General features: G+C 36.0%; 1 protein-coding gene across 3 annotated transcripts; it reads right to left on the bottom strand.

The window, feature by feature from the left end:
- Positions 1–5,937: 5,937 nt before the first annotated feature.
- LOC129739481 (uncharacterized) lies at positions 5,938–13,920 on the bottom strand. 3 transcript variants are annotated; one of them, XM_055730955.1, is made up of 4 exons: positions 13,303–13,920; positions 7,707–7,871; positions 6,833–7,647; positions 5,939–6,411 (listed from the first exon to the last, which is right to left on the bottom strand). In XM_055730955.1, exons 2-4 carry the CDS (start codon positions 7,838–7,840, stop codon positions 6,335–6,337), a joined length of 1,026 nt encoding a protein of 341 aa, XP_055586930.1. In that variant the 5' UTR covers positions 7,841–7,871; positions 13,303–13,920; the 3' UTR covers positions 5,939–6,334. The 3 variants fall into 3 exon arrangements, 2 of the variants coding, with proteins under 2 accessions (XP_055586930.1, XP_055586929.1); XR_008735874.1 differs by lacking the exon at positions 13,303–13,920 and having other exon boundaries at positions 5,938–6,411; positions 6,467–7,647; positions 7,707–7,906; XM_055730954.1 differs by lacking the exon at positions 13,303–13,920 and having other exon boundaries at positions 7,707–7,906.
- Between the last annotated feature and the right edge of the window lie 972 nt (positions 13,921–14,892).

The raw sequence follows: 14,892 nt of genomic DNA, 5'->3' as shown, positions 1-14,892 counted from the left end.
TGAATTTCGAAAACCCCCTCCCCCCCATGTGCGAGTCCTTCGCACGGGCCTGATTACTCCCATCAGCTAATTAAATTGCTAAATGCAGCTTAAATCATTTTAAAACCATTGAAACTGAACATCCCTTTCAGGCTCAACGTTGCATAAGAGTAACTCAAAAATAAGAAAATAACAAACCGGATTGTTTCTTAAATTTAAAAAGTTTAAAATATCAAAAGCAACTTAAAACAGTTTTGACTTGCTTAACTCGTTTTGAAAATATTTAACATTAGCTTAAAAGAGCAAAGAACAACTTAAAACTGGTACTAAGAATAGCTAAGAAAACTCGAAAACATCAATAAATTCACTGGATATAACTTTGGAAATTATTAAATTGTTTTGAGCCAATTTTCTCTAAAAACCTTTTGAAGAAGATGGAAAGACAATTTTAAACTATATTTCTACTATTTTAAACTTATTCATAAAAATGTTTTAAATAAATAGAGCAACTATGAAAACATGCATCACGAGTTTTGAAAATGATTGTTGTCTATTGATACTGTTTTTAGACGACAATTTAAAGCCAACTTTTAAAATCTTTTATAATTAAAACAAAAAATAGAAGTTTAATTCTTTTTTAGATTAATTTGCCAATTCACAACCAGTTAAAACTAAAAACCACTTTTTGGTGATTTCGTGACACAAATGAAAACGAGTGTATGAACATTTAATTATTTTTTCTAACAAAATTGAAAAATATTTTCAATATTGTGATTTTGTTGCTGGACAATTTCGTGGCTATTCAGAATTATGGCAATTTTGCAATTTATCTGCAATTATTTTAATTTGTATCAGATAATTGAGAAATATTTTGAAAGGAAGTTTTTAGAAGTCTACTGCATGAATTATCAAATCGTTTGTAAAAAAAATTAAATAGAACAGATATTTTTAAGCTGTAAACAAGCGACTTGTGCAAAGTGAATCAAATGTTTTCATTTTTTTAAACAGTTTCGTATGATTAAACAAATTTTTAGCTTTGTTTTTGTGTATGATTGCACTGATTAAAGATTTGTTCGATGAAAACGATTAAAAACTAAAAAAAAAAGAAATCAATTTGTGACTTTACCAGATAAATTTAAAGATAAATTTTGATGCAGTGCTAAAACAATCATTTAATACACTTGGATGAAACTTTTGAGATTTTCGAACGCTTTCGATGAAAAAATCTGCGTATTTTTGAACAGTTTGGATTTTTTTATTTAGAAAATTTCTGTGGCAACTAAATTTATTTTGCCAGTGCAGTCGGTCTTGGCAGCAAGAAGAAGATTTTGCAATCCAAGTTAAGTATATTTAAATCCAAATTACATGTTATTTTAATCCAATATGATTAAAATATTTTAAACATTTTTTAAAAACGTTCACTACTCCTAAATCATACAAAAAAAAACCATTATAAAATGTAGTGTAACAAAAACAAAAAATTTCAAAAGCTGCATTTAATTTTAATTTATAACGTCATATTAGTTAATTTTAAAAATTCTATTGCAATCTTGATATTGTTCCTATCCTCGTTGTTTTTCTATTTTCTTTAAGAATAAGATTGAAACACAAAATATACAGTGAGTTTCAAAACATTGTGATACTTAAAAAAAAGTACTTGTTATAGATTCTGAATCGATCTTTATACCTCGAGAAATGAAATGACTCATTCATCCAGTTAATGTTTCATTAAAATATCAGTTATTCGAATTAGAAGTGGATTTTTGACCAAAATACTTAGTTGCATATACACGTGTCAGTGAAAAGATAGTAACCAAGAACAATTTTCACCGTAATTTTGCTTGAGTGCCTTTTAAAATGGATGTTTCATGAAAAACCTTAACCGACTGGGGCTTTTTAAATCCCTTAAGGCGATAAGGGGAACATGCTCTATTATGCCCCACATAAGCGAATCGCTGACTTGCTATGTATTTCACGTAGGTATATTTTATTCGTTGAAGAAAAGTGTTTCCTACAAACGCTCATTTTTTAATTTCTCAAAAGAAAATGAAAATAAACTAATGAAATTTTAAAAGAACTAAGGAGATTTTTTTGGGCTAGATTAACGTTAATAAAAAGGTTTATTACTTTTGTTCACTTTCATTGAATATTGGCCGTTTTGAAAACTTGATGTTTTTTTCAGCATACTACGATTGGCACGAGATAAAACAGGCCCATAAAAAGCATATCTTAGCGAATTCGGTTTGATTTTTTAGCATAAAATCATAGTTTAGATTCTCCTCTATCGATATGTCAGATTTTTTTTTATTTGACTTTATTTGAGAGGTTTTCAGCCGCAGGCTGGTTCGCCTCTGTCAGAAAATATTGCCTTATTCATTTTTCTTTGCTTGGTGACACCTTATAGAGAGTGTTTTAAAATTTACATCGAAATGAAGAAAAAGTTAAATTGTGAAATTTTTACGACACAGGGGTATTTTAAGGATGAATTCATACTTGCCATGGCCAATCACAGCATTTAAAACAAATTGGTAATATTTCGTAAGGTTAAAATGTTAAAGATTCTTCAAAGCACGAATGGCACGTTATATGAACTATCCCCCTATTTACCTCTTTAAATTCTTATAATTTGGTTTTCCAAAAAATAGCTTCATGGTTATTTTAAAGGACCTTAGAAACTCCAATCCATCATCCACACTTGCATACAATCTATGATGTGAAAAATCGAAAAATTGAGTAATTCCGGATCGGAAATTCGAAAAATTCTTTCTCGAAACCAAAAGGTGATACAATTCTCATCTCCTACAGTTTGACTTTCGCTCTTTCAACTATTTGATTTTTTGAAAATTTTATTTAAAAAAAACACCTTAAACCGTTAAACTTTATCTGTTCCTTCCTTCGGAATGAAAGTCCAAGATATGTTTTTGAATTAATTGTTAAGACTGTTCAGACTGTGTTTGTGGATATTAGCGGGCTTGGTAAGGAAATTTTGAAACATATTCAAACGTAACATTCCTTCAGTATAAAACAAAATTCTGACAGTTTTGGAATATTTTTAGACTTGGCAAACTTCAAGAGCAAATGAATTTTAATTAAATTGACTTATTACTTGTGGAACTATCTTCTTTCGTTTTATTTTGCTTCACTCCATTGATATTTGTTTTGAAATATCAATATATTTGTTCTGAAATATTAAAACAAATCTATTAAGTCGACCTCAAATCTTTATTTTAACATGCCGTCTTAAAAAGAACTACTTTTGCTTAAAATCCGCATAACACAGAAAACAAATACCGATTCAGTTAATTTAGCTCTAAAGCCTGTAGTCTTTTAAAAAGTTGTGACTTATAATGTCATGTTTTTGGAAATTGTTAGAAAAAGAAACTTTTAAAGAAGGTTAGATTTTCATAGAATTTAAAGACATTAATTTGTTTTTAAATGTTTGATAAAAATAAACCGACTGCATTGTGCAGGTTTTGAATCCGCAATTCTCAAATTCCTAGGCGAACGCAATACCATGCTATTGCGTATTGGGGTGTTGTTAACCTTTTTCCAAATGAAATTTTCTTCGTTTCCTTAAAATTTCTGATAATCGAACCTTCTCTTGGAGTGTTTGTTTTCATTTAATATTACTGGACTGAGGTATAGTCGATAGCTTTTTAAGCAATTTTTTTTATTTCAAAACGATTTAGCTGTTTACTTGTTCATTTAATTCAGCAGAATGTTTATGATTGATTGAAACTGAAAAATTTGTTAGAATTTCTAAATATATAGAGATAACAGAAATATTCCGAACCGCCCTCTTCCCCATGAGGTTCCAAGAAAAGCAAGTGAGGTTTTATACTCTACACTCAAAATTTAAAATTCTCAAGCAAATTTTGATGATTCAGTAAGGTTATTTCAGAGTTACAAATTTGACCCTGAACTCTAAGCGGTGAGAAGTGATGTCCTTTTTTAGTAGGGATATCTAAAGATTATGATTTTTTATATATAGATGGATAGAAGGTTAGATGAAATTATCATCACATATCAAATTTTTGTTCCTCACGGGCCTGCTACTATGAAGTGGTAGATACAGATAGTTTTTCAAAATTTTCTAACGTGTTGAGAGAAATTCGGTTCTGAAAATTCAATTTTGAATGAAATGATTTTTTTACGTTGTATTTTTTTCCAATAAATAATTGTCTTCAAATAACAAAGTTGATTCATGATTGAAATTCCGAAATTTCACCTCAAAACCACTATAACTGAAAAATATTACCGACCTAAGCAAACATTTGAAATTCACTTTGCCGCTCATTTCAAATTCACTTTATCGTTCACTTAAATGATTTTCACTTGACAGTCACTCAAAATTCACATGAATTTCCATATGGCCAAAATTCATTCCAGATGTCACTTACCTTTTAAGTGAAAATTATTTTCAGTGTAGTGTTGCCGAAGACACAAACGTTGGCATAGAAATTATTTTATTTTATTTATCTTCAGCGTTGCCGAATACAACTTTCAATTTATTGTTTATATTATATTTCATTTATATTCTGCATATCCTTCAACTCATCTCTACACCATTCAGGATTGAAAACTCAAAAACGTCATAAGAAATTCATTAATTAATAATAAGTATAAGTAGATTCACAAGTTGGATTAAAAATAAACATTCGACATAATGAAGCCAGATTGAACTCAAAACTTCAACATTTGAGTTACGGATTCATGATAAAGGGCTTCGAAACAAATTTAACTTCTCATATTCATATTCTAGTCTGGAACTCAAAACTAAAAAGTCGTAGGTATTTTTTAAACCTATAATTTTTGTTATTTTTTTTAATTTGGAAACAGATTCAAATTTTAAATAATAAATTCAGGTTCAGAATTTGGACTCAGAATGAATTTTTGTAAATTCAGCTCGTTATATAGTTTAGCAATAGAAATAAAAAGATTCAGTTGATTATTTCGTTTCGTCGATCACAAGATATCGCAGACTTCTAACTTTGATTGTTGATTAGGCCGGAACAAATTTTTCTCTTGTGACTCGGAGTTGGAACATCGCGAGGGCGGAAGAATAATAAAAAAATAAGGCAAAAATCAAATAAATTTTAATAAATTACACTAAAGTTTGTATGCGACATAATGGCATACTGAATCATTGCACAAAACCTATAAATCATGTCATTTTTTATCGAAAAAATCAAAAAAATCTGGAATACAAAAGGTGAAATAACTCCCATCTTCCACAATTTATTTGTTGGTCTTGTAATCTTTCGGATATTGGATTTTTTTTTTTCAAAATTTCCATAAAATACTTGAAACTTTATTCATTCGCACCTTCGTTTTTTTTTTTTTGGAAATTTCGAAGAAGGGGGGTAACAAAACAAGAAATTGATATTCGTTCCAGCCTTAAATTTAATTTTTTTTAATTATTTTAAATCAAAGTCAGTGTTCATACAATATTGATCTGAAAATCGCAAAAAAGTGTAAAGTGGCGATTTGAAAATCAAACCATTAATGATATAGAAATTAAAAATGAATATTCATATAGCACAGAAAGTCAACTTTTTGAAGGTTTTTTTTATTCATGCATTGATTGAGCAAAAATATTATAGACAAAATTCGATTCCAAAGACAACCCAACACCTCCACCGTCCCTCCCTCCCCCACCCTGGAGGCGGTACTTACTGAGGCCCTGTAACAGAATGTAATTAAATTTTAGCTTTTAGTAAAGTTCTTTTAGTCTTGCCTTGGTAGTTATCTTTGTCTAGAATAGTAAAATTAAGCTCTCTGTAATTCGATCCCCGGATCAATTTGAAAGTTCGAAGAGATACGATTCAAACTGTGAAAATTTCGTTGTAAGTGGTTTATTTGTTAAAAGGCCATTTCTCAATTGAATTTCAAGTACTCAAAGCATACATTTTTAATTTTTATTTTGCTATTTACTTTACCCAAGATATTTCACAAAGTGTAGGTACCTGAACAATTAATAATAAAAAAAAAAGTGTTAAAAACATACTTTAATTTATTTCGTAAGAATCAGTTCATCAAAAAAAATTTGATATGTTTTTTAATAGATAAAAATATGTTTCTAAGATTAAAATTACAATTTTATTGAACGAACTGAAAACTTTTAATTATTTACATCAGCCTTCAAAAATTAGCAATGATTTAATACACTTTTTTATACATTAGAATATTTTATATGTACATGTCCTTGATTGTTGATGACAAAAACCCCTCCGCAACATCATGGACATCCGTTTTTCCTAACATGTGAAGGTGATGTTTTTCGATAAATTCTGGCCGTTTCAATGCTGTGTTCCTCGTTGTGTTTAGTTGCCTCCACTGGTTCAAGCTCTGCAAATTATGTAAAAGCCACGGGTGTTCCCAGAAGCGCGTCGACCATCGGACGATAATGATCAAGTATGAGGTTCCAGTCATCTAAATTTCATAAAATGTCAACTTTAATCATCAAACTTTTCAAAAAAAAGTTTACCATATTTATTTTCCGTGCAACTCCAAGTTTTTAGATCACATTCTGATGGTTGAAGATTAAGGATGATACACAGATGAAGTTTGGTTCCACCATAAGCTTCTAACCTCTTGAAGTATCCTAAGCTAGATTAAAAATAAACTCCAGAAGACAGAAAATATGTTCTTCGCAAAATTTATGAATATCAGTTGAAATTTAACTTTAATATGAAAAAATGTGCATAAACCGTATAGATCAATAAATAAACCTTAAAACTAATTAAAAATGTGCATAAACCTTCTTAACCTAAGTATAAAAAAAAATTGGATTCGACATTGACGGGGTGAAACCCTTTTCCCGCCTTACTCTCATCTTACCCCTGATACCTACTACAATTGTGATTGTCCTTCTTGATCCGATCTCGCACCTCGGCCTCGATGAACTTCTCGTGTTTAGAATTTTTCTCCCCACTCAGCGATTGCTTCAGCAGCAGTTCCTCAACGGCTGCCGGTCCACCCGGAGACAGATACAGCGGCTGGTGATGCTGCTGATGATGGTGATGATTCTTGGCACTCTGAAACGAACTTATCTCGCTCTCGAACTCCGAAACGACAAACACCCACTTCGGGATCTCGAACCGAATTAGCCCGAGCAAATCCCGAATGTAGTCGAACTCATCAATGAATGATTTGTAAATCCGATTGCCGAAACGAGCCGACAGTTTCATCTCCAGACGCCACTCCTGTTGCTGTTCAGGGGAATTCAAAGGGGATGGAGACGTCACCATCATCGATGGTTGTCCAGCTTTGGATCCTGCCGGACCGGAACTTCCGGTGGCCGCAGCCGGCTTCGCGTTGATAAAGGCGTCATACAGCTTGGCCAGGATCAGCATCCGGGAGTGGCTTGCTTCGCGAAGAATCGTTTGCTTGGTCAACTTCAACGCAGCCGTAACGTACTCGCGAACCTGCGTCTTCTGCTTCTGGATCACGTGGTAACGGGTAGGGTTCTCCAGGCGGGTTTCCACCTGCAAGACCTTCTTCGGCAGATCGATGTCCATGTTTTCCAGCGGAAGTTTAACGGAAAACACCGACGGCGACGCAATGGGGCTCCGGTCCTGGTGCTCATCGTAGCTTTTGAGCTGCTCCCGGAGCAGTTGCTGTTTAAGCTGAGTTCGGGACGAGGTGTTCAGATGCGGAAAGCTGGTCCTGGTAGTTCAAACGGAAAAATTGTTTCGTTCTCAACTAAATAGAAGATGCTAACTTACTTATCGATTGCAGTTACAGTAGAAGACTTCAGTCCCTCGACGATGTTAATGTCGGCCGATTTGTCCAGCAGCGAGAAGGCATCGTCCTCGAAGCGGCTGCAATCGACGTCCACTAGGATTCGGCAGTCGTTCATTTTTTCTTTGATTTCTGGATATCGGTTTTCGCTGTAAAAACGATCACGGAATTTGCACTCAGATTTTTTTTTTGGAAAACTACCATTTCTACCAATACAACAACACCAATCACCATTCACCAAACTGTACAAGGGTTAGAAAAAGCGTAAACATCAAAGGCGGATGCACTAAGTAAGAACTAAGAATGAAAAAAGACAGTCACGAAAATATATTTTAAATCGTAATGGAATTCTAAATTAAACGAATTTAAGATGTGTAGCTCTTTTGAAACGTGGCCAAAGAAGTCATAAATTGTTCATGGTGCTCATGATCATGAAACTAAATGTTTCGTTCTGATGCACAAGTAAATATACGATGTAATTGAGAGGGAAAAAGAAACTGTAGTTATCTTTAGCATTTTTTTAAGAATAGAACTAACAATGTTTATAATTTTAATTGAATGATTAATGGCATTTCGGTGATGTTTTTTTTTTAAAAGGTGGAAATTTGACTTCAAACCACCCTATGATACAACTTCAAGGGGTAGGCTGTGCTCATGCACTTATACATCTCACCATTTTCCTTTTCCACTTTCTCATTTTTGTTCTATCTCCTTTATCTTTTTTCTCATTGTTCTCCCTTCTCCTTTTCTTCTTTCTCCTTTTCCTCTATCGCTAATTTCAGACCGGTACAGAAAACCCCGAGACGTGTGCCGGTTAGGTAACGCTTTTAAAGTAACTCGCCCCCGTCACAGCATCCACTCCTGTAGGATTTTTAACCACCAAGGCATGGCCGATTGAGAAACTGCCAAGCTAGAATCCTGTCACAACCACTCCGAATGGTATCTCCGCTTATTTTTGCCGCAGAGAAGATCGTAGCTGAGTACGTGAGACCTTTTAAGTGCCACCACACGTATGAGGCAAAATTAGGGTTATACTGCGCCCTAAGATAGCGTTGCTCTTGAATTGTGGTGTCATACGAGGCACAAGCTTGTCAAGTTTGGTAGACTATCTCTCTCTCTCCGTTCATCATCTTTCCTGATTCGTATTATTTCGTCGACGATATCACGCCAAGATTGTTCATCGCGACACATTTCACTCACATCATTTTCAGCGTTCAGGGGCAGACAAAGATAGCACGTTTCGCCGATTTCTCCGTACTAAGCATTCCGGGCTATAAGGTGAGCCGATAAGCTTCAACCGATGCAGGTATTGCTTAAAGCACCCTTGACCCGAAAGGAACTGCGTCAGGTAGAAGTTGACTTCTCCATACTTCCGATTTACCCAGTCTGAAAGCTGCGGGATTAGGCTATACGTCCATCTTGCGTTGCTCGATGCGTCCCATTACTCCTGCCACTTGACCACGCTGCTCGTTGAACTTTTCGCACTTCTCGAACAGCTCTGTGTGCCGATGTGTGCTCCGTAATTTGAATCCGTTGCGCTCTTCCTCTATAGCGGAGCTCCAGGCCGCTTCTCCAAATCGTAGTTTCGACAGTGCTACGCTCGCAAGAAGACGTCTCTTGCTACTCAATGCTACTCAGTCAATGAATCGATGACTTTTGATGCACTTTCACAACAGAGTTTGACATGTGCACCAAAACTTGAGCGATCGACGACCATTACTCCAAGGTATTTCAGCTGCTGTTTTGAAGATGGCGTATGTCCTCCACCAGTAATCTCCATGTGCGGCACAACTTTTTTGTTGGTCACGAACAGAACTTCTGTTTTATGGTGAGATATCGGAAGCTTAACTCCCTCCATCCAGATGCCAACCCTTTCTGCGGACACCGTTGCAAGGTCTTCTACCTCCTCGATTGTTTCGCCGGTGGTCATGAGCACGATATCGTCATCGAATCCGACTATCTGTACGCCTGCTGGTAGTTTCAGCGTTAACACCTCATTATACATGGCATTCCAAAGCACAGGTCCTAGTATGGAACCCTGTGGAATACTCGCTGTTAGACCAGTAGATCGTAACCCAGTTTCGGTTTCGTACGTCAGGACTCAATTTTCGAAGAAGCTTCCTATTATTCGGCAGAGGGTATTGGGAACACGCATCCTGTGAAGCACTTCGGCAATAGCTTCCCAGCTGGCATTGTTGAAGGCATTCTTAATGTATCGTCGATCGTCACAATGGCGCAATGACGAACACCTGTCCGCTTCATTTTAGATGCGCGCTTCGCGTAATCCGTCACCATTCGGATGGCGTCCACCGTGGATCTCCCTTTCCGAAAACCAAACTGTCTGTCCGACAGTCCACTTTCACTTTCTGTGTAGATAGATAATAAGTCTGCTGAAAATTATACACTCCAGTAGCTTACAAGGGTGTCCAGCAGACAAATGGGTCTGTACGATGATGGATGTCCTGGGGGTTTCTCAGGTTTCAATAGTAGCACCAACTTCGCCTTCTTCCACGGATTGGGAAAAGATCCCTCGTCGAGACACTTTTGCAGCAACACTCGGAATGTATCCGGAATGGTCTGCACCGCCACCTTTCAGCACTGCATTTTGGATTCCGTCCGAATCAGGGACCTTATTCACCCCAAGTTCCTCGTTCGTTATTGGCTCGATATCGTGGGCTCCCGCGTCGTACGGGGTAAGTGGCCACTGCGTCGGGCCATGATGCGGGAAAAGCTGTGCACAATCTCTTTCAGTTTTTCAGGACACTTTTCGGTCGGCGACCTCAGGCTACAGAATCTCGCCAGTGAAACTCTATAGGCTTGACCCCATGGATTATCATCTACTCTCTGGCATAACGCTCTGTAACAGTTCTCTTTGCTAGTTTTAAAAGCTCGCTTAAGTGCCACTCTGGCTGCTCGGTAAACGGCACTTCTCGTTTCTCTATCGGCTTCGTTCCTCGCCCGTTCAAAGTTCAGCCAAAGCCGCCATCTTAGATTTCAAGGTGGCGTCGGAAAGAAAAAAAATCGACTTCTACTCGTTTAGCCCTTTCACCGAACACGCATATAGTGGTGTTTTAATGAGATTTTTTTTTTCATTTAAAGCATTGAAAGTTAAGCGGAAGCCGCCATATTGGATTTTTAGATGGCGTCTGATAGCGAAATTCGACTTCCACTCGTTTAGCCTTTCACCCAATACCGATATTGTTGGCGTTTCATGTGATTTGAAGCCATTTACAGCATTTTAAAGTTCAGCGGAAGCCGCCATCTTGGATTTCATGATGGCGTCAGACAACGAAATTCGACTTCAAGTCATGGTTTAATCCACGGGTCATTCAAAATCAATCCCTTTTCATTCAAAAAGGCTGTCCTCATTAACTGTACTAATGATTAACAACTCAGGAATGAGGAACTCATCCTAAGCGTGTAATTGGTTGGCTTGCGAGAGAAACGTCAAATTTTAGCTTTTTATATGGCTCTCATTAAACCAATTTAAATCTAATAATCTATTTATCTGACCATAAAAAAGGTTTTTAGCATTGGATTGACTAACGCCATGTTGGTTGCAAAATCGAAGGGCACAAAATGACGTTGATGGATTCACAATGCAAGTATTTATTTGGAAATATTTTTTTCAGGCCTATTTTCCATAAATTCCATCATGATTAACTATCAGATTTGACGAGGCGTATTTATTTTAAGATACTATTTCATACATATTGTTCAGTTTAAGAACCACTGTATGCGTAGCATAAATCTAAACCATGAGCGAGAGAAACAACTGCGAGATCAAGTGGGCTGGGGATACCGGGAAACTTCCCTTCCAACCCACCGATTTACTGAGCCTTCTCCTCTGCTGCGAGCAACAATAGCCGTCGTCATCAGCGGATCCGATTCTCGATCACCAGCAATGATGATCTGTGTGGCTGATAACAGGGAGAATTGCTCTGATAACAATTGGAAAAACATCGCACCACCCGAACCAATTGTGAGGAGTTGTGAGCGTCTCAAGCAGCGAACGATTGTTAGTTGACCACCGACTACCAATCCAACATCGAGTTTGTACCCTGGCCGGGTCTAAAAGGCTTTAAATTTTAAGTGCATTTTATTTTTATAAGTAAAGTTAACGTTAAGCAAAACCGTCAATTATATTTAGTTAACTTATAAAAAAAATCCGCGAGTTTACTGTTTTCCGGAAAACCCCAGCATACAAGGGGACATTCGAGGGTTTCCAGCAAAGGCATCCTATCTACTGGTAACGTGCGACGGTCGGCTTGAGATCAAGTCCAGCCACGAAAAAACTGGCCCATCTGGAATTAAACACATATTTTACCTTAAATATTGACTAGCAGTAGAAAAGATGCTCATAAAATGGTTAAAACATTTTTTTTGTATGAGAAAATCCACTGCGACCAATTCATTGATCTATTATGGAATAACTCAATTTAATAATTGTCTGATTACGTCGTACTGTCATCAATTATTGAGATGTAAGTTGTAGGCGAAATCGAGACATAATTCCAGTTTGGGATGGTGTTTCTTATTTATGAATTACACCACCTTACTGGCCTTCATCTTCCAAATATCATCGGGCGTTTAGGATTCGCTTACCAAGAACTTTTAGTCGATGTGTCATAAGGTATCCACAGTCGCACATTAAGTGCTCTGCAGTTTCTACTTCAGCTTTACAGAACCAGCACTTATCATTACTGAGTTTGCCAATTTTGGTGGTAATTGAGGTGATTAAAACATTGGTGTTTTGGCTATTAATTTTACCATATCATATCTCAATAATGCAATCAAAATTATAAAGCCTAATGGTTTTATCGAGGTTTAAAAAATTGGTCATGGTGACGTTTCTAGGATAGTACCAAATAGCCAGATTTTAGCTTTATTAGAGTTCTGGTGATGTTATAGATGTAAGCTTTTAATGAAGATTAATTAATACTATAATCCTAACGAAATTTTGCTGCCATAATAAAGCTAAAACTGTTACTTAGGATGAGATGTTAAAACTTTGGGGGTTAAGATATTGATTCATTCTAAAGTTTATTTGAACAAATAGGTATCAGCTGATTCGAAATTTTAGTTATTATTTCATTTTGAAATTCAATTTTACTCATTTAATTATAGATTCTGTTTTTTTTTGAATTGGTGCATTTCAAACTCAAACATTTGTAGGTATGTATTTTTGTAAAATTTCATTGTAAATAATTAATTTTGAAACCAGAGAGCATTTCCAAAGGATTTTCTACCCATTCTCCGTTCATTCATTCAAACTTAGAACTTTATAATTGAATGTTGAAAAAGAATTTTTGATTTATGACTTTCTCACCGCAGAGTCTCCAAGACTGAACTAAGCTTGTCACTTCATAAACGCTCACGGTTCACCGAGTTCGACGTCCTCATAAAATGTCACCCCGTTCAGTTTTTTTTCTTCATCTTCTAACTAATCTCTGTGAGCACAAAGGTTGAATGGAATGGATGAATAGCAAAAAGAACTAGTTACATAGGTAGTTCGACTTCTATCATGCTAGAGCAAATTCCATCACATCATGTCAGTAGATTGAGTTGAGGGATACCTACTTCTTCTTGTAGTCTGATGATTGAGGGTTTTCACCTTTTTTATGAGATCCCTCGCCGTGGGATTTTCCTTGGAGCTGTCATTCACAACATATCACATCTCATAGAAGGGGAGCTGGATGAAAAACTACTATTCAGATCTTTCGATTTTATGATCTGTGAGACGACGATGGCAAAAAGATTTCTCAGCTTGACGTCCTTCCCCTTGAATGTGGTATGATAGTCTTCAGGCTTAAGCAAAATACGAACCTCTTTTAATCCAAGCGAAAATCCCTTTTCGCAAATAGTTTTAGTTTTATTTTAACCAACTTGCCACCCTTGTCGTAGTTTCTCGCTCGAAAGAGTTTTTTTCGGGTATTCAATTTCCAACATCCAGAGAGACAGACCAACACCACCTTCCTTCCAATTGATTAACATTTAATGCTAATTCAGCTTCTTTGTAGCATCACTTTTCTGGTCCATTCCGGGAAGCCAAAGCGACAAGGAGATAGAGAGTTAATCGAAATTCCGATCGTGAAATTGGCCCCGACCAAAGCCAGGAGGCTTGGTTCCCCAAAAACCCCGAAAAACTTTGCTGTGGGTCACACTTGACTATATCTATCTACTTTTCCTCCGAGTAGCGACGACGACGCGGTGAAACGAATTGAATTTTAAATCAGATTACCCTTCCAAGGTTTAAGACGCTTTTGGGGACGCTCAGATTAAGCAACAGGGCGAGGGAAAAACGGGGTGGCAAAAACTTTTCCAAGCGGTAAGTTTACACAAACTGATTGGGATGAAAATAAGTTTTCTTTCAGGCTCCTTTTCAGGCATATGCTAGCAAGGCTGGAAGCTGGGAAAAACCGCAACCGTTATCGATCCACCCGTGCTTGTCGCCCTGATTTTGTTGAATGTTCGTGGAGGAGCAAAGGGTTGTTTCGACTTTTTCTCTTAGGAGTTTACATTCTCAGATTTCCCCATCCGTGCGTCGCTACTCCCTGATTTCAGTGAATGAAATTTGCGTTTTGATGAAAATTGTGGCTCATCTTCTCCTTTTATCGGTGCCAGGCGCGTGTGGATGCTTAAGACTTCTTTTTTTTTGTTGTGGTAAAAGGGAATTCTTGACTAAGCAGGGTTGCCAAGTAGACGGATGACAAATAAGTTGACCGAGGTATTTTCGATTAAAAAACACCCTAATTTTTTTCAAAGTTACGATCACACTTTTAAGGACCGTGTAGTCTTTGAAAAAAAAAATTTACAACTGTCAAAATCAACGAAATTGAAACAATTTTTAAAATTTTTAAAAACAACCTAAATTGTCAAAATTGTCAAAATTTTCAAAATTGTCAATATTGTCAATATTGTCAATATTGTCAAAATTGTCAAAATTGTCAAAATTGTCAAAATTGTCAAAATTGTCAAAATTGTCAAAATTGTCAAAATTGTCAAAATTGTCAAAATTGTCAAAATTGTCAAAATTGTCAAAATTGTCAAAATTGTCAAAATTGTCAAAATTGTCAAAATTGTCAAAATTGTCAAAATTGTCAAAATTGTCAAAATTGTCAAAATTGTCAAAATTGTCAAAATTGTCAAAATTGTAAAAATTGTAAAAAT

This window comes from Uranotaenia lowii, chromosome 1 (assembly GCF_029784155.1).
Source record: "Uranotaenia lowii strain MFRU-FL chromosome 1, ASM2978415v1, whole genome shotgun sequence".
Taxonomy (NCBI): Eukaryota; Metazoa; Arthropoda; class Insecta; order Diptera; family Culicidae; genus Uranotaenia; species Uranotaenia lowii.
The sequence above is the reverse complement of the archived record's forward strand: the minus strand, read 5'-3'. Positions and strand labels throughout refer to the sequence as shown.

Bases quoted from the DNA above. Each gene is read 5' to 3' on its own strand.
- LOC129739481 (XM_055730955.1), bottom strand. From the start codon at position 7,840: ATGAACGACTGCCGAATCCTAGTGGACGTCGATTGCAGCCGCTTCGAG. The intron at 7,648-7,706 runs GTAAGTTAGCAT...TTGAACTACCAG, and splicing joins ACTGTAACTGCAATCGATAA to GACCAGCTTTCCGCATCTGA. The intron at 6,412-6,832 runs GTAGGTATCAGG...TATGAAATTTAG, and splicing joins GAAGGACAATCACAATTGTA to ATGACTGGAACCTCATACTT.